Genomic DNA, 26,308 nt, shown 5'->3' on the forward strand with positions numbered 1-26,308 from the left:
GCGTTACGTTCTTAAGAATAAAGGGTATTCTTAATTCCTAAGGCAAACTGGTCTGGTTTGGTTATTATCGCGGAAAAGTATTTTCGCCACGACAGTACCAAGAGCTGTTCCCTGATGTCCGAATTCTACCGAAGCACCACTATCTTGAGCACTATCCTTCAGATGATAAGATGTTTTGGACCAGTAGTTGCAGTTTGGACAATGCGATTTGAAGCCAAGCATGGCTTCTTTAAGAACATTGTGCAACACACCAGTTGCTTTAAGAATATACCTCTTACTTTGGCTTCAAAACATCAAATGATGATTGCTTTTCACATAAACTCACCATCCTATGGTACATCTAGCCTAAATGTATCTAATGTATCCACAGTTCCAGTTGATGTACTGAAGGAGGAAGTGGCTGAGGCTATTAGGCTAAAATGCCCTAGCATGTCTGAAGTTCATCTTGCCAAGAATGCATCAAGTAGTGGCATAGCCTACAGCAATGGCATGATAGTTGTCCATGGATCAGCAGGTGGATTACCAGAGTTTGCTGAAATTATTCAGATGTGTGTAATACATGAGAGTCTGTTTTTTATTGTAAAAGTTCTGTGTGGGTGGTACAGTGAACACTACAGAGCCTTTGAACTAAGCTTGTCCCCGTCCAGAGAAATAAAACTTGTGGCACTCAGTGAACTCACTGACACATATCCACTGGCCTGTTACATGGTTGGATCAAGCCGTATGGTGACCTTAAAAAGGCATATCATTATTAAAGGTTGGTTAACCCTCCCCAAAGTTGTCATTAAAAGTGTTCTGTTTTGTACATATATGCAATTTTGTTGGCTTGTGTGATCTAATGAACTCCAGGGCTAGGTTGCCAAGAGCTCCCAGTAGGGTCTCCCAAGGTGAACAGGTCTGGAGTGAAGATCCAAACAAACACGATCCATATTTCGCCCTTATGAACCCAAAGGAGAGCACACTGTGTGCCCTGCCCAGGAAAGGGTTACCAGGACCTACCCCTGGAGCTTGGCATGGGGGTAGTGTCCAACAACGAGTTTCTGGTGGCTAGGCAGCCCATTTAACCCTGGCCGAGCTCAACCCAAAAAGGCAACGTGGGAGGATGTTGTGGACCCACTACCCGCAAGATCCAGATTAAGGGTGTGGTGCAGTGTTTGTTGGGCACAGTGTGGGGGAAGGGGCCCCTGGCAGAAACATCTGGGTTTTTTGCTTGCCCTATTGCCACCATGACCCTAAAAGGATAAGTGGAGTAGTTGATGATGTTTTATGATTTGACTACAAAATAAAAGCCTGGGCTAGAATCAGTTTAAAAATGAGAAACCTGACATCCTATTCAATACATGGTTGTTTCAATACAATAAAAATAAATAAATAAAATAAAAAATCTGATTAACCTAAAATAATAAGTAATTATGCTTTAACCTAATCAGAGTTATCCTGGGTGACAACAGCAGTCAGAGGATAACTTTCCAAAATGGACTTCCTGAATCTATTAAAGAACTTGTTGATGAGGTACAAAGACAGTGTGAAGTTCACTTTAATTTTAGGCTTCAATTTATGGATGCACTATTTGGAAATGAGTTTATGAACCTTACTTCAGTTGATGAAGTACAGGATAGAGGGACAATCAGAGTAATTCCCATAAGTGACGCTTCAGCTCCCCACTGTGCTAATATCTCTTTTACCTCAGCTACTGCCCATCGCTCGGTTGATGAATCCTCATCTCTGTCTAGTGATGACACAGATATACTCTCTTCACCAGTCATCGTCATCAAGCTCTCGGTCATTTTGGCCTAAAATCTTTCATGTTCCTAAGTTTTGTTATGATGCAGAGTTAACACTTCATCAGGGCAATGCAGCTTACAAGGAAAATGGTACATTGCTTATTCCAGATCCAAAACTGAAGTCAAACATTCCTGACGGCCTGGTGCAAGAAATAGTTACGTTTATGTCACTGATAAAGAGTTTAACACTGTTGGAGAGGCCCTCATCTCAAAGCATCCTTGCCTGACTGAGAAAGGCTCCCTCACTGGATTTGCTGGATGGAAAGCTAGCTTGAAGAATAAACTGGCAATCTACCGCACTCACTTGAGAAAGCTTGGGTGTCCAGAGGTGACAATAAACTCTCTTAAGCACAAACCAGAGGGCAAATCAAGTGCTGCTTTTGGCATAAAAAACCTAGGAGGTCTGAAGTGAACTACTGTCCCTCCTATCCTGCTGGAGAATCTGTTAAGAGCCTTGAGAGTGTGATAGTTGAGCTTCTTTCAGATGTTAAGAAGAAGAACAACAGGGAAGTACTGAGAATGAAAATGGAAAAGACATTTGCATACAGGAGACATGAAGTGGTTCGTGATACACCAATGATACAAGACTTTCAGGCAAGATGGCCAGCACTCTTTGACGTAAGCGAGGTATGTAATTTATAACATTCTACACACAGAGATGTTATGAACAAGCTAAAACAAAAGCTGTTTGTATGAAGCCTAACTGTTGAGCTTTGCCACAAAGCTAAACATTTGGCATATTTTTGTAAAATTATCTGCTGGCTGCTTGACGGCCCCCCTTAGTTTTAGACAAATTATCGTCATTATGTAGTCCGCTTATGTGCCCAACAAACATGTGGCCAACAAACACTGCACCACACCCTTACTTTGGATTTTTTGGGTAGTGGGTCCACAAGATCCTCCCATGTTGCCTTTTTGGGCTGAGCTTGACCAGGTTATGTGGGCTGCCTATAGCCACCAGGAACTCCCCGTCGTACACTACCCCCAGGCCAAGCTCCAGAGGTCATAATACTAATTATTTGTGAACTTTGGAACTGCTGTACAAATTAAACTTAAGCTTCCTCTTGCTTATAGTAAATAAACGGGTGACAAACGTTTTCATTGTATTTCTTTCCAAATTCCTGCTTCACAGCACATTTATGTCTAATCATTCTTGTTTTTAGATAAATGCTGAATTTAAGCGGATTACCACCATGCCCCTTCAGTCCAGATTTCTCTCTCAGTTAGATGTGCACTCTGAGAAACTGATGGTTCTGTTTAAAAAAAGAGGAGGACAAATAGGCAAACACCTAGAGAGCATCATAGCACCCATGGCTCAAGTAAGAATGCTTCCTTGAAAAAAGTACTGCTTTGTTGATGTAGCATTTGATTAAAAGGAAAAAGACTTTAAGCAAACAACTTGCTCTGCTTATTCCCTTTGAATAGAATGATGATGTTGATTTAGGACGAGAATGTATCATCAAGGCAATTTGTGTGTACCTCAACGAGGATCCAGAAAACCTCTTTAGAGAGTATGTGGTGAGTACTATTTTTGAGGTTCAGATGCCCAGATATTATCTTTAATATTTTGTAAACTTTACAATGTCTATTTATTGAAATTCTATATCAGCCAAGTCAGATATCAATATTGTAATGATGGGGCTGTGACAGTATGGATTTTTACTATGGTGAAAAAGCAAAATATGCCTGCTCTTTGGCAATTTATTGCCAGTGACTTGTTAGCATGTAAATGAATATGGGTAATAAAATACAGTAAATAGAATAATAATTCTGATGAGAATATTGCAGTTGAAATCCATTTTGGGGCCCAGTGCGATCATTCACAAAAATGTGTAGGCTGATTTTATTATTACTTTATGTTATTTATTTATGTAATTTAGATGGATTGGGGTGTTGAGTCACTTATTAAATCTCATCTTTAGATTTTGATTGATCCTGTTTTTCTGAGAGCCGGTATGTCTCAGATGGGCGGGGCAGCCTGTTATATAGTAAGAACCTGTTCTTTTTTGTTCTGAAAATGTTTGTTTATATTCCACATGAAATTTAAAACAATTATTTATTTATTTGTTAAATAATCTTTATTATATCTTGTTTTTACCTAGAACAACAGTTTAATAATATTCTACTTTATCTTTGATTCGTTTGTATACATTAAATGTGATATTTCACATAGATTTTACCACAATTCTACCTTACTGGTACTTCTATATATTTTTTTACTGGCACAGTAGGTAGTGTGGGTGCCACTCAGCTCCCGGGTACAGGTAGCCTGGGTTTGAACCCTGCATCACACACTCTTTGGTAATAAGAGGAGTATTTGTGCAGGGCTTCTGTGTTATTTTGTTCCTTCAGGTCGTTTATTCCTTGTGTTATTTTATAAATATAAATGAATATTAAAATGTTGTATTTATTTTACGTTTCACTGGGGTTCATAGCTGTACTGGTGTAACTCAGACTCACTGGATCATAAATAACATCCTGAATATGTTTATTACAGCTCTGTGTGTTTGTTGGGTGGAAACGATTCAGATTCGTTCTTCAGATGCCTGGACAGATCAGGATCACAATTCCTAATATACACCGATCAGCCATAACATTAAAACCACCTCCTGGTTTCTTCCTGGCTCCACTTACCATATAGAAGCACTTTGTAGTTCTACAATTACTGACTGTAGTCCATCTGTTCCTCTGCATACTTTTTAAACCTGCTTTCATGCTGTTGATGATCCAGGACCCCCACAGAGCAGGTATTATTTAGGTGGTGGATGATCTCAGCAGGATCTCAGCACTGCAGTGACACTGACATGGTGCTGGTGTGTTAGTGTGTGTTGTGCTGGTAGGAGCGGATCAGACACAGCAGCGCTGCTGGAGTTTTTAAATACCGTGTCCACTCACTGTCCACTCTATTAGACACTAGTTGGTCCACCATGTAGATGTAAAGTCAGAGACGATCGCTCATCTATTGCTGCTGTTTGAGTCGGTCATCTTCTAGACCTTCATCAGCGGTCACAGGACGCTGCACACGGGGCGCTGTTGGCTGGATATATTTGGTTGATGGACTATTCTCAGTCCATCAGTGACAGTGAGGTGTTTAAAAACTCCAGCAGCGCTGCTGTGTCTGATCCACTCATACCAGCACAACACACACTAACACACCAGCACCATGTCAGTATCACTGCAGTGCTGAGAATGATCCACCAACTAAATAATACCTGCTCTGTGGGGGTCCTGACCACTGAAGAACAGGGTGAAAGGACTACAGTCAGTAATTGTAGAACTACAAAGTGCTTCTATATGGTAAGTGGAGCTGATAAAATGGACAGTGAGCGTAAAAACAAGGAGATTTCTTCTCTCTTTCTGTGAGGTGATGCTGAAGATGAAAAATTCGGCGTCCCAGAATAATTTTTCTCCTGTTTTAGATTTCGGCGGCGTGAATAATTTACTTGGGATGAATTTTCACTCTGGAGTTTCGGATCTGCGGCGCAGTTTAGTTTTGCGACGTATTAAAAACCACAGACGCTTTAAAACCGCTTATTTATTATTATTATTATTTAGATTACGTCTGATCTCGTTAATCTCTTTAGCAGTGAGACACAGACTCTTTTTCAGCTTCTTATCCTTCAGAGAATCTTTCAAAGCCTCAATTTCACCCTGTTTGAGCTTCTTCTCCAGGTCATCAATCAGTTTCTGGCTGTTTTCAGGATCAGAGACCCAGTCTTCCAGTTTGGCCATGGTGGATAAGGTCTTGAGATCTGTTGAAATGTAGATAATGTAGTTGTTTACACAGTGTATCAGATTTTCATTTGTACACTGGCTACTGCAGTTGAAGGTCAAAGCTTTGCAAACACTGGTAGGGAACACATTATCGTAAAAAGGAATTTGTGTCCTTACTGGTTTATTTTATTTTTGCATATTTGCAACTTTTAGTTTTTTTGCACCTCTTAAAAAAGTGTAATATAAGACAAGGGGCAGATAATTTGTCACAGCACACATATCATGACAGTACTACACTTTAAATAATTTTCTGCAATGGTTTCTTTTCTTTGACCGAATTATTGAAACCCAAACCCTGAATTTGATGCCTATAACACATTCCAATAAAAGTTACAGAATGTTGAAGTGGAGAAGGGTTTTGGGACTTAACAAAGATACAAGTTACCATCAAGGCATCTTTTCTTGGGAAGTCTGTAGTTATTTTAGCACGGTGATACCAGGCCTCATTCTGCCTGCACTACAACAGTGCGGCTTCCTAGACACAGAGTGTGTGTGTGCTTGACCAGCCTGCCTGCAGTCCAGATCCACAAGAAACACTGCAACAATCAGTGTCCTCAGTTCCAGACGCATTAAAAAGTCTCATTAATAAAAATGCTGATGGGACTTGGTAGGGAACACACCCCCGTCCTGACTTTTTTGGAGTTACAGCATCAAATTCTAAACGTGTTTCTATTTACAAACTAGAATGAGGTTGATCAGTGAAACATTAAGAATCTTTTCTTTGTACTTTTATCAGTTAAATAAAGATTTAAGGGAAGTAACACATCACACATTCTTCTTTTTACTGTCATGTATTAAACGTGACCCGTCTGTGTTGCTCAATTACAGATTAATAAATGATTGCCGTAGTTTTGAATTTTTTTATTGTCGTCCTGGTCAGGGTCGCGGATGGTCTGGTTTCACCAGAAAAGACTGGGTGCAAGGCAGGAATACCCTGGATGGGATGACGACATTAAAGCATTAATAGATTTTAGTGGGTTAGTAAGAATTTAGTTTTTACTTACTTGGAGAATTATTGAGACGGTTATCTGGTTCATCCACGCCGTCCTCTGTTTGACTCCTAAACCTCTTCCCTGTGTAAACATGTAAGAAAAAATAACACACACACAGAAAAATCACAAATACCTTCAAATCATCAAGCAAGACCTTAATATACCTAAAAATGACTAAATGTATAAAGGTATTTTAATGATTTACTTTAAGTGTTTCAGCCAAATCAGTTATATGAAATAAATGATGTCTGGAAAAGAGTAGGGCTGGGTATCGCCACTAATTTCCTGGATCGATTCGATTCGATTCACAAGGTCCCGATTCGATTCGATTCGATTTCGATTCAACACATTTAGGCATATTTGAGTTACATTAACAGGTTTTGTTTAAATATGTACAGATGTTCAGAGAACGAATGTGATAATTGTACAAAGAACATAATATTTTCATTAATAAAAATATTTGTGTATTTTGTTTACATAAATAATTACTCCAAAACAGAAAACAGTAACATTCATTTTTTATTATTATTTTATATGTCTGACACGCTACAACATTGTAAATGTAATGTAAACATACACCTGGCTGTTGAACAGCTTATGCCAAGTTTACACGACACGACACTCTGATTAACACCTGGTCGCTGTAATGTTCACACTACACGACTGATCGGCGATGGGGGGTTTTACACTACACCATCTATCACCAGGGGGAATCACAGGTGAGCTTCTCTGCTCTCCAAAACTACGTTCTGTCACGAAAACACACGTGAGAAGTGATGAAAGGTTTAATGATACCACGTCCAAACATGCACATCAACAAGTAGCGAGAGATGAAAGTTTGTGCGCCGATGAAATAAATGAATCTGAGTGGATTTGGCAACACGAGCAGCATGGCTTGTTCTATAGTGAGTTGGAGGTTAATAAATATTTTGTTTTGTAGAGAACGATCAGGTCAGAAATACTGTAAAACTCGCGTGTGCTGATGTATTCTGATAGAAACTATATTGCGCTCCTGAACCACCTGTTTACAACCTCGCCCCTGTGTTTCCCCTCGCTGTTTCTCACATTGATTGAGAGCCGAGTTTTGATCGCAGAGCGAACACCGAGTTCCTCCCGAATCCAGCACCGACCCGTCACCGAGCGAAAATCAGGGCTAGAATCATGTAGTGTGAACCAGGCATAACTTGAGCTTCTGCCATGCTGAACTGATGTGCAGGTCAGATCTCGTTGCGCAAAAAAACACTGGCTGGTCACGCGAGATTAAAGGGGGTAACAGATTTCCGTGTGCACCGTAAAAAAGGGGCGTATTTAAAAGATCGATCTCGAGTTTATATGAATCGATATCGGATCGTTCAAATAAAGATTGATTCGAATCGAAAAATCAATTTTATAAACCCACCCCTAGAAAAGACTGTTCCAGAATTTCTGTGTTTGCTGTGTACAGACTCCAGTGGCCTGTACACAGCTCTGTCCCTAACCCCACTGAACACCTTTGAGATGCACTGGAACACTGAGGCCCTCTTGTTCAACATCAGTGCCTATAGGCAGTCCAATAATCTCATGGTCGAGTGTCCACAAACTTGTGGCCTAATAGTGCCCTACAGCAGTGGTCCCCAGCCACTGGGCCGCAGACCGCTACCAGTCTGTGGGTCATTTATTACTGGGCCGCACAGAAAGAAAAAATAATTAGAGACGCTACAATAGCAATGAAAACACTGCGCCAATTTTCAACACACTTCAGGCGCTATTGCCTCCTATCACCACTAGGTGGGAGCTACATCTTGTTGCATTGAAAAAAGCTGATTTTCCATTATTGTGAGTTAGTTATTACACAGTTACATAGTTATTTTATTTTAAATCCTCCCACCCTGCCAGTCCGTGACATTATGTCTTAAATAAAACCGGTCCATGGTGCAAAAAAGATTGGGGACCTCAGCCCTATAGGTCAGAGTTTTACTGTGACTTACTCTCTGGTTCGGCATTGTCAACCTCATTTCTGTTAGAAATGTTAATAAATCAACCAACAAACCAATGATCATGATCAATTCTGTCATTTCTTACAGCCAGCAGTTAATATTCGGCTCCTTTAGTGAATAAGTTCTCTACAGAACTTGTTATCAACCTACACCAGTAAAATGCTTAACTTTGCACCCCTGGGATCAGATGAATCCCCCCCCCATCTCCAAACCGGCAGGTGTAGCAACAATTCATAACAAGTATGTTCTTTTTTGTCTAATAATTATTAGTTTTAAAGCTAAAAGTGACCAAATTCTTTTGATGTTACTGTTTTACTGCCATATTTGTTATGTTGGGCTGGTTTTTGATTCAGTAAAGCATGAAAACTTATTGACCTCACACTCAGTGATGTGTTATTCTGAAGGATCACTATATATGCCCATTGGTTACTGGTTACCATCAACTAATGACCATTAGGACTTGGTAAGGGGAAGAGGTATTTATCTAAAACACAGTCGTCAGCTGGAACAAAATCACAGAAGCAATTAATAGAGTTCTATTATTATGATTTAAAAACAAAACTCAAAAGTCAGGCTTACCCAGTTCTTTCATTAAATCAGACTCGTTCTCTTTTAGCCAATCATAAACACACTGATAGGCTTTCTCGCTGTTCAGGTGCTCGTATAATTCTCTCATTTGTTTCTGGCTGGTTGTCTGTCTTTTGATGTTAGAATACATTTCAGCTTTAATAATGCCCTTCCCACGCAGAACATCAGCCAGACCTAATGGATTTCTTGTCCTTTTGATAAGTTCCGCCTGGTGTTTCTTCAGAAAATGCTTTGCACCGAGTTCTGCCATGGCGCCTGTACAGCAAACAAACAGTGTGTTAGAACAAACAACCCTACAGAGAGCTGCTGGTGACCTTATCAATATGCATAATTCATGCCCACGCTCTGTTAACATGTGGGATGAGAGCCTAATGCACGGCCATGACTAACATTTGTGAACGATATTATTAAAGTGTGAAGTTAAAGCTCTTAAGGGAAGCTAAATCTCGTGCTCTAGGGCCAGAGAGAGCATGAGTTCACTACCAGTCTGAAATAATACCCACATTCTTCCCTGTGTCCCTGCCAGCAGTAATGCCCAGTCACACCGAGCTGTCCCACAGTGGCTGGCATTTGTTTGGCACCCAGTTTTTTTTTTACAGTGTGCATGCACATATAATACATTAGTGACATAAAGTAAAATAATACATGTCACTATTTGTAATAATTAGATATAAACAGCTTTAAAATAAATGTGCAGATGAGAGTTTCCTGTAGAAGACATGTTCACTTACTTTCACTTAGAAAATCAACTCATAATCAAATAGAGGAGCACAAACTTTACACCATTTATTCCTTTTAAAGCCAGAATGTAATAATAATAATAATAATACATTTTATTTATAACGCACTTTACATTTGAAAACAAATCTCAAAGTGCTACAGAAAAACAGTAATATAAAACATGAAATATAAAACAAATATAAACATAGCATTATGAGACATACATCATAAAATCAGCGTTAATTTAACAGTCATAACATCTGTTAAAAAGTAAAGTTTTTAGACCCTTTTTAAAACTCTCAATCGTCTGTGGTGCCCTCAGATGGTCAGGAAGGGCATTCCATAGACGAGGAGCAGCAGAACAGAAAGCCCGATCACCCATGGTACTTAGTTTAGTTCTGGGAATGTGGAGAAGATTTGATTTTGCAGAAAGGAGGGATGAAATTTTAGGGGTAAGAAGTTCTTTCATGTAGGGCGGTGCATTTCCATAGATGCACTGATATGTAAGGAGAGAAATTTTATATTCTATCCTTGCAGAGACAGGGAGCCAGTGGAGTGAAAGAAGGATAGGTGTAATGTGCTCGTGTTTCCGTACTCTCAGCAGGATCCGTGCAGCACTATTCTGGATATACTGCAATCTCTGGAGACTCTTGGTAGAAATCCCGATGAGAAGTGCATTGCAGTAATCCAGCCTGGAGGAAACAAATGCGTGAACCAGCTTTTCAGCATCTGAGATGGTGATGGTAGGACGAAGTTTGGCAATGTTTCTGAGATGATGAAAGGAGGTCTTGCATAGATGTTTAATATTGGCTTCAAAAGTGAGTTGAGGGTCGAATTTTATGCCAAGATTGATAACCGTTGAAGAGGGAGAAATAGTATGACCAGCCAGTGTAATACTGGTTATAGGGGATGACTGGGTCTGGAGTGAGGTGCCAACCAACATCACTTCAGTTTTTGCACTATTTAGCTGAAGAAAGTTGTGTTTCATCCACAAACTTATCTCCTCCAGGCAGGCAGAGAGTATTGAAAGAGATGCTGATGAAGATGATGATGAGGGAGCAGCAGAATGGAGGGAATTTGTGTCAATTTTCATGTAAAGTTGTATATCATCAGCGTAGCAGTGAAATGAAACTCCATAGCGTTTTATAATTTGGCCAAGGGGAAGCATGTATAGGGTGAAAAGGACGGGGCCCAGGACTGACCCCTGGGGGACTCCGCATGTCACAGCATATGACTGGGACCTTGCATTTCCAATAGAGATGTACTCTGTTCTGTCGGTAAGATAGGACTGAAACCAAGCCAGGGCAGCATCAGTGAGTCCAATGGTGTGGTATAACCGGCGTAAGAGCATACCATGGTCAATGGTGTCAAATGCTGCCGATAAATCCAGGAGGACAAGCAGAGAAGGTGAGCCAGCGTCAGCCATCATCAGAAGGTCATTGGTAACTTTAACCAAGGCCGTTTCTGTGCTATGAGCAGAGCGGAAACCAGACTGAAATTTTTCAAAAAGGTTGTTGTGTTTAAGGTGATCCTGGAGATAAGTGTCAACTACTTTTTCCAATACCTTAGAGAGAAAAGGAAGATTGGAGATAGGCCTATAATTTGCCAAAACTTCAGGATCAAGTGCTGGTTTTTTTAGAAGTGGTCTAATTATGGCAGTTTTTAATGAAGGTGGAACATAGCCAGCTTGGAGGGAGAAATTTACTACAGTTGTAATCAGAGGACTTATAGTAACGGTGTGCACTTTTACTAAAGCAGTAGGAAAGGGGTCCAGGGCATTTATGTAGAGTAAATGTGGACTCTTACCTGTGCAGGTTAGATAAAGATGTAATTAAACGGAGCGATATATAACCCTTATTTCCTCCACAATAATAACAGAACTGGCGCTTCTGTCATGCAGTACTTGTATTTTTGAACAGACGTTTTGGCGCAAAGCGGCGTTAACCAATAGAGATTCGCGGTTTAAGCCACGTGTCCTGTTCGCGCCAACGTTACTGCGCATGTGGAGTGAGTCAAATCATTGCGATTCGACTCATGTAAGCTTGTAATGAGCATTTCATTGTTAAACATTCCAGTTTCCTCATTTCCACCTTCTAGTCGTCGTCAGTAAGTGTACAGAATCTGCATGTACTGATGATCTGTATTCATGTATTTAGAAGAACAGGATCTTTGAGAAAGCTGTTTTCTGTCGGATGTTAGAGTCGATCATTTGACTCGGCTCACTGAGTCGGTTCTTTATATAAACTTTTGATCCGACTCGCGATAAAGTGAAATACGGAAACTTGCAGTAAAAAGCATTATTGTGTTAATAAACTGAATAATTAGGTTATTACAAGTTATATCATCTGTTTAGATGCAGTTTAGTAATCTGATCATGATGTTAGGATTTTCGGAACATAACATAAACTCAATATGGGAAGTTTTACCATGTTTCCTTGGTAGGGTCCCTCCCTGCTGTTGAGAGTGTTGTTGAGTGCTGTTGTTGAGAGTGCTGTTGAGAGTGTTGTTGAGAGTGCTGTTGAGAGTGATGTTGAGAGTGCTGTTGAGTGTTGTTGAGAGTGCTGTTGAGAGTGTTGTTGAGAGTGCTGTTGAGTGTTGTTGAGAGTGCTGTTGAGAGTGTTGTTGAGAGTGCTGTTGAGTGTTGTTGAGAGTGCTGTTGAGAGTGTTGTTGAGAGTGCTGTTGAGTGCTGTTGTTGAGAGTGCTGTTGAGAGTGTTGTTGAGAGTGCTGTTGAGAGTGATGTTGAGAGTGCTGTTGAGTGTTGTTGAGAGTGCTGTTGAGAGTGTTGTTGAGAGTGCTGTTGAGAGTGATGTTGAGAGTGTTGTTGAGAGTGCTGTTGAGTGTTGTTGAGAGTGCTGTTGAGAGTGTTGTTGAGAGTGATGTTGAGAGTGTTGTTGAGAGTGCTGTTGAGAGTGTTGTTGAGAGTGTTGTTGAGAGTGCTGTTGAGTGTGTTGTTGAGAGTGCTGTTGAGAGTGTTGTTGAGAGTGATGTTGAGAGTGTTGTTGAGAGTGTTGTTGAGAGTGCTGTTGAGAGTGTTGTGAGTGTTGTTGAGAGTGCTGTTGAGAGTGCTGTTGAGAGTGTTGTTGAGAGTGCTGTAGTTTGATTGTATTTTGCTCTGCCCTGTAGCAGGACAGCTCGGACTGGTTGCTGGACAGCGCGGTGGGCCGCTGGCTGGGCGTGGACCGTTTGGCCGTCACTAACCTGACCCTGCTGAAGGTGCTGCTGTGGCTGGTTCTGCTGGGTCTCTTCTGTGAGCTGGACTTCGGGCTTCCCTTCTTCCTCATCTCTCTGTTCTACTGGCTGTACGAGGGTCTGCGCAGCCCCACGCTCAGGAGACCCGGAGAGATGAGCGCCTACTCCGTCTTCAACCCCGACTGCCAGCCCATCCTGGGGACGCTCACCGCCGAACAGCTGGAGGGCGAGATGGGCTACAGACTCCTAAACACCGGGGCACGGACGTAACGCACGAGACCCTGACGGAACCGCTGGAATTCGGAACATCCAGGTCCGAGTGCAACGGTCAGACTTCAGCTGGAGCCTCGGGGGCTGAACGAGGACGTCGGTACATTTATATAAATTACTGATGAAAAAAGAAGAATGTTTTTTATTTTATATATTTATCTACACATGAAACTATGAAATTCTTTCTTTGTATATCCCAGCTAGTTTGAAAGCTGGGGTCAGAGCGCAGGGTCAGTCATTGTATGGCACCGGAGCAGACGGGGTTAAGGGCCTTGCTCAAGGGCAATTTTCTGACTGATAGCCCAAAGCTCTACCCACTAGGCTACCACTGTCCAATAAGAACCTTTTTTTAAAACAAGAATTTATGGCGTGTCTGAGGGAATTTGTGCCTGTTCAGTCAAAAGAGCATGTGACGTCGGGCACTGATGCTGGATGAGAAGGTTTTTGATCACCATGACCCTGACCAGGCGGTAAAAACAATTTAAAACTGTAGTCGTGCCAAACAAGGGCCATAAAGTATGTAGATGTAGAAAGTGTGTAAGCATGCAAATTCTTTAGCATAATTACTAAAACACATGAGCTTAATTAGGAAGGACGTCCACATACTTTTGGACAGGATTTTGTAAATGGCAAGTTTATGTTTTTTACAGGTTCTAAATTCCTATTTCACGTTCAGTTTGAACAGTTTGTAGGATAAACCAGAACATCATCATCATCAGTACCCAGCCTTACTAATGCTCTGTTGTACTACAGAATGAGCACAAATTCCCACAGACACACTTTAAAGCCTTGTGAGAAGCTTCTCAGAGGAGCGGCTGCTGTTCTAGCTGAGAGATCACACAGAGGATCAGTCTGGTTTTTTTTTTAAATGGGACGTCCGACAAGCTAATGGTCGGGCGTCCGAATACTTTTGACCATACCAGCTGAATACAGATCAGCTACTTACAGTTCAGAAAGTCATTTAAGTGAATTTAATAAAGTAAAAGTCGTGGGTCTCAGACTATAAATTGATAATAATATAATTAATCTTGTTTATAAATGCAGAAAAACTGCAGTTGTGGTGACAGAACTTGTACCAAAGATCAAACACAGTTTAGTGAAGATAAACTCATATTTTTTTTATTTTTAATGCTGAACAAGAACCTGAACCTTTTAATAACAATTAAAATATTTTTCCATGAACTGAATTGAATAAAGAACAAAGAAACGGAACGCGTGTGTGGGTCAGTGTGTGTGTGTGTTGGTGCGATTATTTGATATCACACAGCAGGGCGACACCGCGCAGGATCCAGTGGTCGGGGGGCTGCACCGTACGCAGCACGATTCCGGTGATGTAGGTGAGGTCGGTGCGCCGGGGTTTCTTGTAGACGGGGCAGACGTACAGTCTGGGGTCTTTCGGGGCGGTGGAGTTGATGGCGAATATGTGCACCACGGGGAGAGGGGTGAACAGCACTTTGGGCGTGGCCTCGACGAGACAGCAGTTCTTGCGGTCCCAGCCGGCTCCGTCCAGATAGAGGCCGTACACGTACACGCCCTCCTACACCACAAACATAAATACATGAATAAATATAAGCATGGACAGTGTTGAAATTAGGAGCAGGCTGTGCTGTGGACTCACGTTCAGCCCTGCGTGACCCTGTGGAATAAAGAATTTACCACCTAAATCAGAATCTGCTTTATATAAAGTATGTTTACACACACGAGGAATTCGTTTCCAGCTGTTGTTATCTCTCTACAATATACAGACAAGATTATACAGGTAATGTACTAGACAGAATTTTGTATATATACAGAAAATAGAGAAATAGCACAGATAAATAGTAAATAATTAAAATGAAAATACAGCAATGTACAGTATGTACATCATTTGGTGTTGAGTGTTCTGCCCTCTGTGTGGCGCTCTTACCGTGGGTGCGGTGGTGATCTCCTCCTTGGTTTGCTTTAACACCTCGTTGTGTAGAGTGACGGTGTCCAGCGCCCAGCCTCGGTGTGCCCTCGTCACCTCCTGCATCATCGCTGTGAGGAAACCTGCAGCGGTCACACACAATAATAAATACTAACCATGGTACGGACGGTTTATTTACATGCAGTTGTTTAGAATACGGACTTTTGTGTAAAACAGGAATGCTCGTCATTTGGACACGTGATAAGATAAAAACTTACAGCCAAATAATAAAGCGGCTTCATTACATTTTATTCCTGAATTACTCTAAAAGATGCACTAAATCTTATTAAAGAGCTACGATGTGATTCCAGGATTAGGAAATGTACGACTGCTACCTATAATGCAAACCCGCTCTCACCTTTCTGTGTTTTTCCCACAATGCCATGGTTCTAATTGGGTTTTGTGAAACAATGCTTCACTTTTCACTGTCCTACTGGTGGTGCTTTGAAAAGGTAAGTGACAAATCAGATTAAAGTTTGAGTGTAGCGGTAAAAACCGAGCGTCAAAGAATAAATGGAGTAAATGTTACTTGAGGTAGCACCGAGGCAAGGTAAACGGCACGGCCTCACAAGGAACAGTGGCACAGCCGGCACTAATAAGTGTTTAATCCAGCCTTACTCATGCAGTACTGGTTTGACGTGAGCTGGTGTCTCATACTGGCTGGCTTTTCATTCATTCTAATTCCTAATACAATCTAAAAAAACTCCAAATTTAGTGATTAAATGTGCATCTTCTACATTTTTAATAAACAGAACAAAGTGATTACAGTCTGGTTACCCTGGGGATTGAAGAATCCGGTCATCCAGAATGTTTTGGGCCTCCCATCGAACAGCCAGCTATGGAACTGAGCGTTTCTCTCCAGGAGCTCGGTGAACCAGAACCCCAGGGTGGACGACTCCCAGGAGAGCTTCTTCCACAGGTTTGGGACTCGAGCGTCGAACATGTTGTCCAGCGCGTCCCTGAGGCTCTGCAAGCCAATACAAACGCTCGTTACTGGCCAGGCAGCCTCAGAATGACCGAGCTACAGTGGTGGTGAAAATGTGCAACAGTGGGTAAGACCCAGTCATCAGTTCCTACCTCACTCATGATGATGGTGCCCTCAATGGCCAACTTGAGATCGATCAAGCTAGTCCGGACCACGCTGATGACCCTCTGCATGCGGTCGATCTCCTGCCTCAGGAAGATGTTCATGGAGGTCAGGGCTCCCATTTTCACCAGCCTGGCTTTCACCTGGTCAGTGATGTTACACAGATTATTAATCGGGGACATTTAAGCGTGGCTGTAATTTAATAAGCACCACTTATAAATTCATTTCTTTATAAAGTAAACGGCACTGTTAAACACTCTTATACCTCATGAGGTACGTAGTTGGGAGGGAGTTTATCCAGCATGTCCTGGGCGAGGCGGTAGACGATCGACTCTCGCGTCTCTCCTGAACCTCCGGCGCTCTCTTTAGGCTGGATGTTTGTGATGGTGTCCAGGACTTCGGCTGAGGTGTTACCCTGATACCTGTCAGAAGTTCATTTCTAGCATTTAACAAAGACAATTATCCTCACAACTTACCAGTAACTAGTAAACAGAGGATTGCTGGTTTGGGCTCCTAAACGAGGCCCTTAGACCTTAATGGCTTGAACTGTGTTCGGTCACAGTTGTAAGCGTAGACGTACACCGATCAGCCATAACATTAAAACCACCTCCTTGTTTCTACCCTCACTGTCCATGTTATCAGCTCCACTTACCATATAGAAGCACTTTGTAGTTCTACAATTACTGACTGTAGTCCTTTTATGCTGTTCTTCAATGGTCAGGACCACCACAGAGCAGGTATTATTTAGGTGGTGGATGATTCTCAGCACTGCAGTGACACTGACATGGTGGTGGTGTGTTAGTGTGTGTTGTGCTGGTATGAGTGGATCAGACACAGCAGCGCTGCTGGAGTTTTTAAACACCGTGTCCACTCACTGTCCACTCTATCAGACACTCCTACCTAGTCGGTCCACCTTGTAGATGTAAAGTCAGAGACGATCGCTCATCTATTGCTGCTGTTTGAGTCGCTCATCTTCTAGACCTTCATCAGCGGTCACAGGACGCCGCCCACGGGGCGCTCTTGGCTGAATATTTTTGGTTGGTGGACTATTCTTAGTCCAGCAGTGACAGTGAGGTGTTTAAAAACTCCAGCAGCGCTGCTGTGTCTGATCCACTCATACCAGCACAACAAACACAGTCCTGAGAATGATCCACCACCTAAATAATACCTGCGCTGTGGTGGTCCTGTGGGGGTCCTGACCATTGAAGAACAGGGTGAAAGGGGTTAACAAAGCATGCAGAGAAACAGATGGACTACTATATGGTAAGTGGAGCTGATAACATGGACAGTGAGTGTAGAAACAAGGAGGTGGTTTTAATGTTATGCCTGATCGGTGTAAATGTGAGAGTAAAACCCACGTCGTTATTTTATTATTAAGACATTTAACTTCATTGTGAGGTTATTAAGTTTAGTAGGGTTATGCTGGAACAAAAAAGGGCCTTCCCTAAACTGTTGCTGCAAAGATGAAGCACATAATTCCTTAAAGTTTTCTTGGGGTTTCTGGGTGGAGAGTGAGGTGTTGTGTTCAGGTGAGAGTGTGAGTGTGTGTGAGCAGCTCTGATGGACTCTTACGTGATATCAGCGTTGGGATGCAGACCGAACACTTGAGGGGTGTCGACGTAGGGCAGAGTGTGAATATACTCCAGGTATTCCTCCACCGTCTTACACACGGGAACATTGTAGTCGGTGTAGAAGCAGAACGAGGGCTCGAACAGCCGGTCGCCGAACCACACCTGGTAATCAGAGCGGCGGTTACGATTAAAAACGTCTCTCGTACATCATACGCTAACGTTATTATATTTATTATTAGGTTGGGGGGGTCGTGTGTTACTCGTGCAAAACAGTTCAGAAGTCGTTTGTCGTAGTCGTCCGTCACTCTGCCTCCGTACTGCACCTCTCCCAGCATGTAGCGCACGGTGTCCCACGACACGCCCTGCAGATAAACAAGCCAAACTGGTCAGCACGAGCAAAGGACACACACTGAACCTAGTGACCCGCCCTGCTCCCCACTGTAAACCTGATCAGCTCCCTCAGTACAGAGCATTCTAATCAGACATGGAGCTCATAATCAGATTATTTAGACGCTCTACGCCTGAATTTACAAATAAACGTCACTCCTGCACCTTTATACAAATTAAACATCAATGTGAATTTATTTACATGTCAAAGGAACTCCGTTAGTTGCTCTGGATTGATTCATCCGCCACGTTTGTAGTTTTTTGTGAGCAAAGTTGTGCCGCACTGAATGCTGGGATTGCCTTCAGCGCTAAGGAGACGCTCAGTCAGATCATCACTCAGAATTAAGGCGCCTCAGTAGGAGCATTTTAAGGGAGCTAAGAATTTAGACACGCCCTCTTCTCGGGAGTGTAGAATGATGGGAAACGCGTCTATGTACAGAGAGAGCTCGGTTTCACACAGACCCAAAGACTTTTTATCAAAGTAAGACATTATTCCGAACCTTTTTGGGACTGCACTCATCCAAATGGTTCTGGATGAACTGCACACTGGAGCTGAAGTCTGCCGAGTTGAACTCGTACGGAATATTCCAGCCCAGGGGTCCGAACTTGCGACGTTCCTGCGTAAAAAAAAGGTGAAGACTGTGTAATTCTGGGAAACCACGTATCCTGTAAGCGCCAGGTCGTTCCTACCTGCACCACCGTGTGCAAGAACGCGACGCTGTACAGCAGCGGCTTCCACATGGGCAGGTTGCTGACGTCCAGCTGAGTCTGAGAGATCCCGACGAACGTTCGCTTCAGTCCGGCTTTCACTCCCTGAGGAGGATCGTTGGAGAACTTGATGGAGGACTAAAACGACAAGAAGATTCTTTGATGATGATGATCGGAGACCTCGACCCCCTGGTTTCCCCCAAGTTTCCCCCCTGTTGATGATGTTACATTACCTGCAGCAGCGTGATGGAGAAGCGGTCGTGTGGCTCCGTGGTGATCCACACCCTGAAGCTCTCATGAACGTTCTCCACTGTGCTCACGGTGTCCAGCAGCTCGTCCATGAACTCCAGACCCAGGTGGCAGTTCTGCAGCAGGACCCAGCCTCCCTGTGGACCACAGACGGTCAGACACACAATTACTGGTGATGAGCTTTAAACTGAATGTATGACAAGAAGGTTTGTAAGGTCTTCTAAATAAGACTTGATGTTTGCTCCATACAGAAATGCTTTAGTCATGGCTATGCCAGGTCAGGGTCACGGCAGGTCCGGTTTCACAGACCGCATACTGGGTGCAAGGACTTCCTTCTATCCCTCCTCCCTCAGACACAGCCAATCATGTATGTGCAGACACCCTGTCAGCCTATAGCATCACTGAGACTGGAACCCCAGTACCCTATACCAGTTCTCAGACTTATCTTTAGTGTGATTAAATCTTATTTACACAGGATTTAATTTCTGAATATAATAAACGTCTCTGTAGGTAGTGTTGGTACCTGTGCGATGGACATCTGCACCAGCCTCCTCGCATGCACTTCCTGTCCCTGTCCCATAGATATAGCTCTGCATTCTAAACAAGCAACCCAACATACAGTAAAAAACAGTCCTCCACTTTTTGCTCCACTGTAATTAGTTACGGCTTTATTACCGAGTCTGAGTTTCTTGGAGAGAGCTTCTATCTGGTTGGTTGGATCCGAGCCCATGGAGAGGAAGCAGATCAGAGGGGTACGAGGGTCGCTCTCCCCCCACGTTGCCTCCAGATTGAGAATAACAGACTGGGCGAACCTCGCGCCCAATGCGTGCCCTACGTAGCTCCTGGCCTGAGACAGCGTGCGATCTGGACTCCAGGATCTGTCACATGACATTTGTTTAAATTCACTTCATTCACAATGGTGGTGCTTTAAAAGTCCTGGTCTGCTGATACTGTAATGATCCACACATGGTTAATCACAAGCGGTGATTAATTTTCATCCTCTTTTTAACTGAGAAAGCAATTTAATGAATGGTTCTGTTAATAAACACTGAAACTATCACAAAAGTAGATTTAGGGCACCCGGGTGGCACAGCGATATATTCCGCTAGCACACCAGTGCTGGGACTCTAGCGGGCACAAATGTGAGACAAAATTGGCAATCGAAGTCTGTTGTGTGGGAAAAGACGGGACTAAAAAGTAGGCGAGGTCTTCGATGCTGTGTAAGGACCCTGATAAGTAGCCCGAGGCGCGTGATATCCGGCCTCATGTGCCAATCCACTGAGGCGTGGGCAAATAAGAAGGGGTTAAGGGACTGTGCACGCGTCAGAGGGGGCATGGGACAGGCGAATATACCCTCCTCGGACGCAGTCGGGATCCCCAGCGGTGGAAGACTAATTTGCTATGCTAAATCGGGAGAAAAATGGGAGAAAATAAAAAAAGTAGATTTAGATTTAAGATCTACAGCATCTTTAAGGTCACCCCATCTGAAGTCATAAAAATAAATACATTATTAATATCAGGAGTAAGGAGAGCTGAACTTTTCTCTGGTTTGGAGTAATGGCATTAACCATCATGAGCAAATCAGAGCTCATGTATCTGAATGAGCCCATTTACTTAAAACACAGAATCAGACCTGATCCAGACCCAGACCCATCTTCCAAGTAAAATGAGGTGCATTCTGCTAAATTTTACAATGATTGCACGGCTGATGATGCTTTTTGATGATGTCTTGAGTTGATGTAACTCTTGATGTAAAACTTTTGGCATCAAATTAATTTGCAGCAGCCAGAGGGAGAAGAATCGTACCCTTAGACGACTGATATTGTACCTGATAAGCAGTAATTTGTGGAAGATCTCCAGTGAATCATTATAACCATCGGGAATCACTGCGTCCTCTGGTGCGTCCATATCGAACCACGCCTTCCAGCCCTTTTCATTCCGGGACACCTTTGTGTATGAACAGGAACGTGTGCATAAACATCAATATAATAATACTATTTATTAACTGTATGCCAATAAAACTCAACACAAATGTGTAATCATCATTATTCATAGGCTACAGTGTGTCAGAGTAAAAAGCAAGCTTTGGGTATCAACTGGAAGGCTGTGAGTTTAAATCCCTTTAGTAGGGCCCTTAAATCTCTTGGTACAATGACTGACCCTGAGCTCTGACCACAGCTTTCAAACAAGTGTTCATATTTGTTTAAATCATTTTTCTATCTGCACATTTTTTGGTGAATTTGCCATTAGAAGTTATTATATTATAAAGCACATTTTACAGGATGTTACTGACCTGGCTCATGATGTTGGTGAACTGGGGCAGTTTGCTCAGCTCAACCAGGTTCAGCCATGTCATGTCCAGAATCCAGCGGAAGGGTTTACGAGGACAAGCTTTGAGATCCAGGGCGGCACCACCTTTAAACAGAGAGAGTGAAACAAAATTCAGATAAACAATCACTGTGAAATGTTCTCAGTTCTGCTCTGATAAACTGAACCTGGCTCCAAACATCAGAGGGATCCACAACCATTAATCCTTATATTTCACTGTAAGCTGTCGTGTCAAAGTGGGGACATGAAGAAATACTACTTTTTCAGTGTTGTAGGGAGTTTTAATGAACGTTTTAAATTATATCTCCCGAACTCGTTATTAAATCAATGTGCAGGATATTTTGCTTAATTAAAAATGCATTTTAAGGCCGCTCAGGTGGCGCAGCGGTAAAAACACGCGCTAGGACACCAGAGCTGGGATCTCACATACATCGTATCGAGTCTCGGCTCTGCCTGCCGGCTGGGCTGAGCAGCCACATGGACAACGATTGGCCTGTTGTTCATATAGGGGTGGGATATTAACCCGGATAGGGACTCTCTCATAACTGATGCAACTACGACCTCTGCTGACTGATTGATGGCACCTGCACAGAGACTGGGAGAGAGTGCGCTGATCAGGGTGTGTCTCTCCGTACACAGTGCTGATCCGCACTGCACTCGTCAAAGTGTAGGTGATGAGATGCATACGGCTGCTGCCCACGTGTCGGAGGGGGCGTGGGTTGGCTTCGTTCTCGCACTTAAAGTTGGGAGAAAAAGGGAGACAATGCATATACAGTATATATATTATATATATATATATATAAATATAAATAAATAAATATATAAATGCATTTTAAAGATTCCTGGGGACAGAAATGGCACCGATTCGGCGGAATGGTCCTACAATACCGTCACAGTATCGTCAGGTTTAAACATTACAGCAATGAAAACATGTTACTTCCAAAAGAGTTCAGCTCTAGGTCTACTACTGCATACAATCTTCTATAAGAACTCATCAATGCTCCTTTTATATCCTGTCAGGACAGCATCGCCTGCTTTGTGTTGTTTTTACCGTGTTTACAGTGTTAATTTGCCCTGTGCGAGTTAAAAATGAGTTTAGGGCATTAAATTAGAAAGTTAAAGAGACAGAGGGATAAATATTCCCTCGTGTGCTGTAGCTTTCTGTCTCAGGTGGCACCTTTAATAAGAATCTGGAACTCGCTGTGCTTGATGTTGCCCTTCTGCAGATCGATCTTGAGAGCCAGCAGCAGAGTGAAGATGAACTTGTGATTCTCGTACAGGCCTCGGACCGTGTATCTGAACACCTCGTACGTCAGACAGTCGATGATGTTAGCGATGCGCTTCTGGGTCAGGGGGGTTTTTTCTGACCTGGAAAAGATTCACTCATAATTAAAATACGCACTCATAATAAAGTGGTTACAGATGGAGGTGCGGGGTTAACGGCACCTCGACATGGAGAGGTCGAAGATCCTGAGGAACTGGGCGAGCGAGGTCTGGTACATGACGTTGACCATGCTCATCTCTGTGATGAGGAAGTAGAGGATGCTGCCGCGGGACGCCGCGGGACGGTACTCCTCCTGAGCGGCGAGGATCTTCGTCTCCGTCTCGGTGGCCACGTTGAGCTTCTCGCTCACCTCCGCTGCTGTTTCCTTAGTGACTCTCAAGATCCCGATCATGGACTCGTCGTCGACCAGAGAGCCTGAACAGACAGAGACGGGGGTGGACTAAACAACAAGTCTATTTTCATTTACAAGACCTCTAAAAGTTTCTTTATTACTTACTCAAATAACTTACGGTGACCTTGTGCTACATGGACCAGTAAGTTTACTCAAGTTCAACCGGTAATTGTGATATTTGTAAGAATCACAGTTGTGTCCAGTCAGCACATTATTAACCCTTTAATGGTCTGCTCAACCATTTGTCTGAGTTTACTTTGAGTCTAAATACTTGGGTAAAAATAAGCTGTATTTCTTGTTTGGGCCAGATCTACTCCTTGGTTGACGTGTTAGTTTACTCCCAAAAAACTAAGAAAAGAAAGTAAATTAAATAAATAACTTTTTAACTTTTCATTGCTGAGACCATGCTGGTTTCCCATGCCAGCAGAGAGCTGGACACATCAATCATCTGCGCCTCCGTGCCCCCTCTGTCAGCCAGCATAGCAACACAGAAGGACATGACTCTTTATTTATTTATGAGGATTTTAACATCATGTTTGACGCACTTCATTCATCAGTTCACAGGTTTAATATCAAACACAGTCATGAACAATTTTGTATCTCCAGTTCACCTCACTTGCACGTCTTTGTACTGTGGGAGGAAACCGGAGCTCCCGGTGGAAACCTACGCAGGCATGGGGAGAACATGCAAACTCCACACAGAAAGGACCCAGACCGCTCTACCTGGGGATCAAACCCAGGACCTTCTTGCTGTGAGGCGACAGTGCTACCCACTAAGCCCGACATGGTAAATTCATTCCGCCACGTTACAGTAGCGGTTGTTAGACCTGATCTGTTACAGATGAATACATGAATATACTCATGACTTCATGACTAAATACTAAATTATTATTTTGGTATGGTCTTATATACGCACCTTTTGTGGTGCTGAGCTTGTAAAGCAAATTATCCTCCAGCTCTTTCATCTTCCTCTTGTTGGCCGTGACGTCCTGCATCAGATTCAGCCTCTCAGCCTCCAGTTCCTGTGTAACATCAGTCAGTGATGGACCGGCTCATTATTTATCACTGAAAGGAATGTAAGGGATGACGTGAAACGTGTGCAGACGTACGTATTTCTCGGTCAGGATGACTCTGCCCAGCAGCTGGTTCTCCAGGCCCTTCATGGTCACGGTGAAGTCGATGATGGAGGTTTTGGCACAGACCTCGGGCGTGTAGGACGGGTTGGGCAGCTTGGTGGCGATGTAGAGTTGGAAGCCGTCCATCACGTCGATCTCTTTGTCTCCGACTTTAACCTGTCGTACGCAGTGTTTCGGTTAACACTGAACAGGATATGCAGGCACGTCCTGATGTAAAAGCTCTGGTACCCACCTACATCTGCCCTGTGATTAATCCATTCATTGTTTATTTATTTACATGCATGGGCAGTGGTAGTTCAGTGATTAAGGTACTGGACTAGTAATCATACGGTTGTCTGTTTAAGCCCCATCATCACCAGGCTGCCACTGTTGGGCCCCTAAGCAAGGCCCTTAATCCTTAAATGCTCAAACTGTATTCAGTCATAATTGTAAGGGCCTTTGGATGAAATGTGATAGAAATGATTGACATGTAGGGCGGTTGTAGCCAAGTGGTTAAGGTACTGGACTAGTAAGCAGAAGGTCGCTGGTTCAAACCCTACCACTGCCACTGTTTGGCCCTTAAGCAAGGCCCTAAACCCTCAATTGCTCAGACTGTAAGTCGCTTTTGCTAAATTCCGGAAATGTAAATGTAACGCTCACCTTGTAGGAGGATCCAGACTTGATGAAGTTCTTCTCCAGCACGTTATCCAGCGCTGGGTCCAGCTCCTCGGGTACATCCTCGATGAGCAGAGGGCGACCCAGGGACAGGCTGTCCTCCAGATGGGTGCGGAAGTACTTGTGATTCAGAGACGTGACCTTGGAACGATACGGAGCGTTCGTTAGCATCATGTCGTGTACCTAGTGCTGACGTTAGCTAGCCTGAGCCACGGATCTGACCTGGAGCTCGTTGGCTTTCTCCTTCTTCTTGATCCAAGCCTTGCCCTGAGTCTGGGGGTCGATGAGGAGGGGGAAGCGGGTAGCTTTGGTGACAATGATGCCGTTCTGCACCGACAGGTCATCACCCGGAAGGCCCTGCAGATTCCACTCGCTGATCTGAACGAGGGGGGAGAAGATACCACCTGTGAGGGTCTTCCATCAACATTCCATCAACAGCCTTCACTGATCCCACTCTCATCAGGCATCAGTACTGACTACTGATTAATCAGGGCTTCTCTTTACACTCAGAACATTTACTGTTTTGTTTTGGATTCATCCAATCATAAGCTTGCTGGTTCAAGCCCCACCTTTGCCAGATTGCTGCTGTTGGGCCCTTTAGCAAGGCCCTTAACCCTTAATTGCTGAGACTGTACTGTCACTCTACTCTAAGTCGCTTTAGATAAAGCACCAGTACCAGCACTGTAACCAGAACTGAGTATCTAGGACTAAATCCCACATCATGTAGGTGGTATTAAGACCAGGATGTTAAATAAAATCCTACTGTGGGCTGGTCCACCAGCATGGAGATCAGGTTCAGGTTTTCAGTGAAGGGAATGTTCTTCTTCGTGAGCTCGTCCTCCCAGATCTCCTTCAGCAGCATGTTACGGAACTGTTGGTTGAACGGACCACAGTAGGACAGGAAGCCGGTCAGCTGCAGGACGTCTCCAACCAGCCTGAGAGCAGAGCAGAGACAGACACGTGAACCTCGGTTCGACCCCAGGAGCCGTGGAGAGACTGAGAGAAACCTGCCTGCTGATCTGTGAGGTGAACTCTCTGCTCTGCTCGGTCCAGCGCACTTTCTCCCCGCTCAGCCCGTCGATCAGAGCGGAGGCCGTCTGCATTTTATTTCTGCACGATTCGGCGTCGTTCAGCAGATCCTGAAAACAGTTAACGTTATTCCAGTGTCTCGTAAGCATTAGATGCACGTTTACACACACAGTGATTTGTGAAATAAAAAGGCCACGAAATGCTCTGATTGGGCCCCGGGTATTAGGGAATGTGGACTTGGAT

General features: G+C 43.4%; 2 protein-coding genes and 2 long non-coding RNA genes across 4 annotated transcripts; 2 read left to right on the forward strand and 2 right to left on the reverse strand.

Moving 5' to 3' along the window:
• Window positions 1–2,309: 2,309 nt before the first annotated feature.
• On the forward strand, window positions 2,310–3,296 carry LOC134319736 (uncharacterized). Its single transcript, XR_010013563.1, has 3 exons — window positions 2,310–2,411; window positions 2,948–3,103; window positions 3,210–3,296. It is a non-coding gene; the product is annotated as an uncharacterized LOC134319736 (long non-coding RNA).
• Window positions 3,297–5,303: 2,007 nt separating this feature from the next.
• Window positions 5,304–7,958, reverse strand: LOC134320287 (uncharacterized). The gene is made up of 2 exons (XR_010013642.1): window positions 7,616–7,958; window positions 5,304–6,631 (listed from the first exon to the last, which is right to left on the reverse strand). It is a non-coding gene; the product is annotated as an uncharacterized LOC134320287 (long non-coding RNA).
• Window positions 7,959–11,834: 3,876 nt separating this feature from the next.
• LOC134320375 (SAYSvFN domain-containing protein 1-like) lies at window positions 11,835–14,959 on the forward strand. The gene is made up of 2 exons (XM_063001736.1): window positions 11,835–11,870; window positions 12,960–14,959. Exons 1-2 carry the CDS (start codon window positions 11,835–11,837, stop codon window positions 13,293–13,295), a joined length of 372 nt encoding a protein of 123 aa, XP_062857806.1. The 3' UTR covers window positions 13,296–14,959.
• On the reverse strand, window positions 14,388–26,229 carry LOC134320316 (dynein axonemal heavy chain 8-like). The gene is made up of 22 exons (XM_063001675.1): window positions 26,048–26,229; window positions 25,800–25,971; window positions 25,259–25,414; window positions 25,022–25,177; window positions 24,356–24,538; window positions 24,163–24,268; window positions 23,017–23,269; window positions 22,748–22,938; window positions 21,536–21,657; window positions 21,071–21,189; window positions 19,918–20,120; window positions 19,766–19,839; window positions 19,227–19,379; window positions 18,976–19,131; window positions 18,786–18,902; window positions 18,159–18,260; window positions 17,900–18,060; window positions 16,593–16,749; window positions 16,318–16,470; window positions 16,018–16,207; window positions 15,202–15,323; window positions 14,388–14,832 (listed from the first exon to the last, which is right to left on the reverse strand). The coding sequence occupies exons 1-22, from the start codon at window positions 26,212–26,214 to the stop codon at window positions 14,545–14,547; spliced, it is 3,501 nt and encodes a 1,166-aa protein (XP_062857745.1). The 5' UTR covers window positions 26,215–26,229; the 3' UTR covers window positions 14,388–14,544.
• Window positions 26,230–26,308: the final 79 nt, after the last annotated feature.

The sequence above is a fragment of the Trichomycterus rosablanca genome, chromosome 9 (genome assembly GCF_030014385.1).
Source record: "Trichomycterus rosablanca isolate fTriRos1 chromosome 9, fTriRos1.hap1, whole genome shotgun sequence".
In the NCBI taxonomy this organism is placed as follows: Eukaryota; Metazoa; Chordata; class Actinopteri; order Siluriformes; family Trichomycteridae; genus Trichomycterus; species Trichomycterus rosablanca.

What these genes read in the sequence shown, in the direction of transcription:
- LOC134320375 (XM_063001736.1), top strand. Translation starts at nt 11,835, where the DNA reads ATGTGGAGTGAGTCAAATCATTGCGATTCGACTCAT. An exon ending in ATCATTGCGATTCGACTCAT is followed by an intron (nt 11,871 to 12,959) that starts GTAAGCTTGTAA and finishes TCTGCCCTGTAG; the next exon opens with CAGGACAGCTCGGACTGGTT.
- LOC134320316 (XM_063001675.1), bottom strand. Translation starts at nt 26,214, where the DNA reads ATGCTTACGAGACACTGGAATAACGTTAACTGTTTTCAGGATCTGCTG. An exon ending in TTCTGAACTGTTTTGCACGA is followed by an intron (nt 18,061 to 18,158) that starts GTAACACACGAC and finishes TCTGATTACCAG; the next exon opens with GTGTGGTTCGGCGACCGGCT. An exon ending in AGATCACCACCGCACCCACG is followed by an intron (nt 14,833 to 15,201) that starts GTAAGAGCGCCA and finishes TTTGTGGTGTAG; the next exon opens with GAGGGCGTGTACGTGTACGG.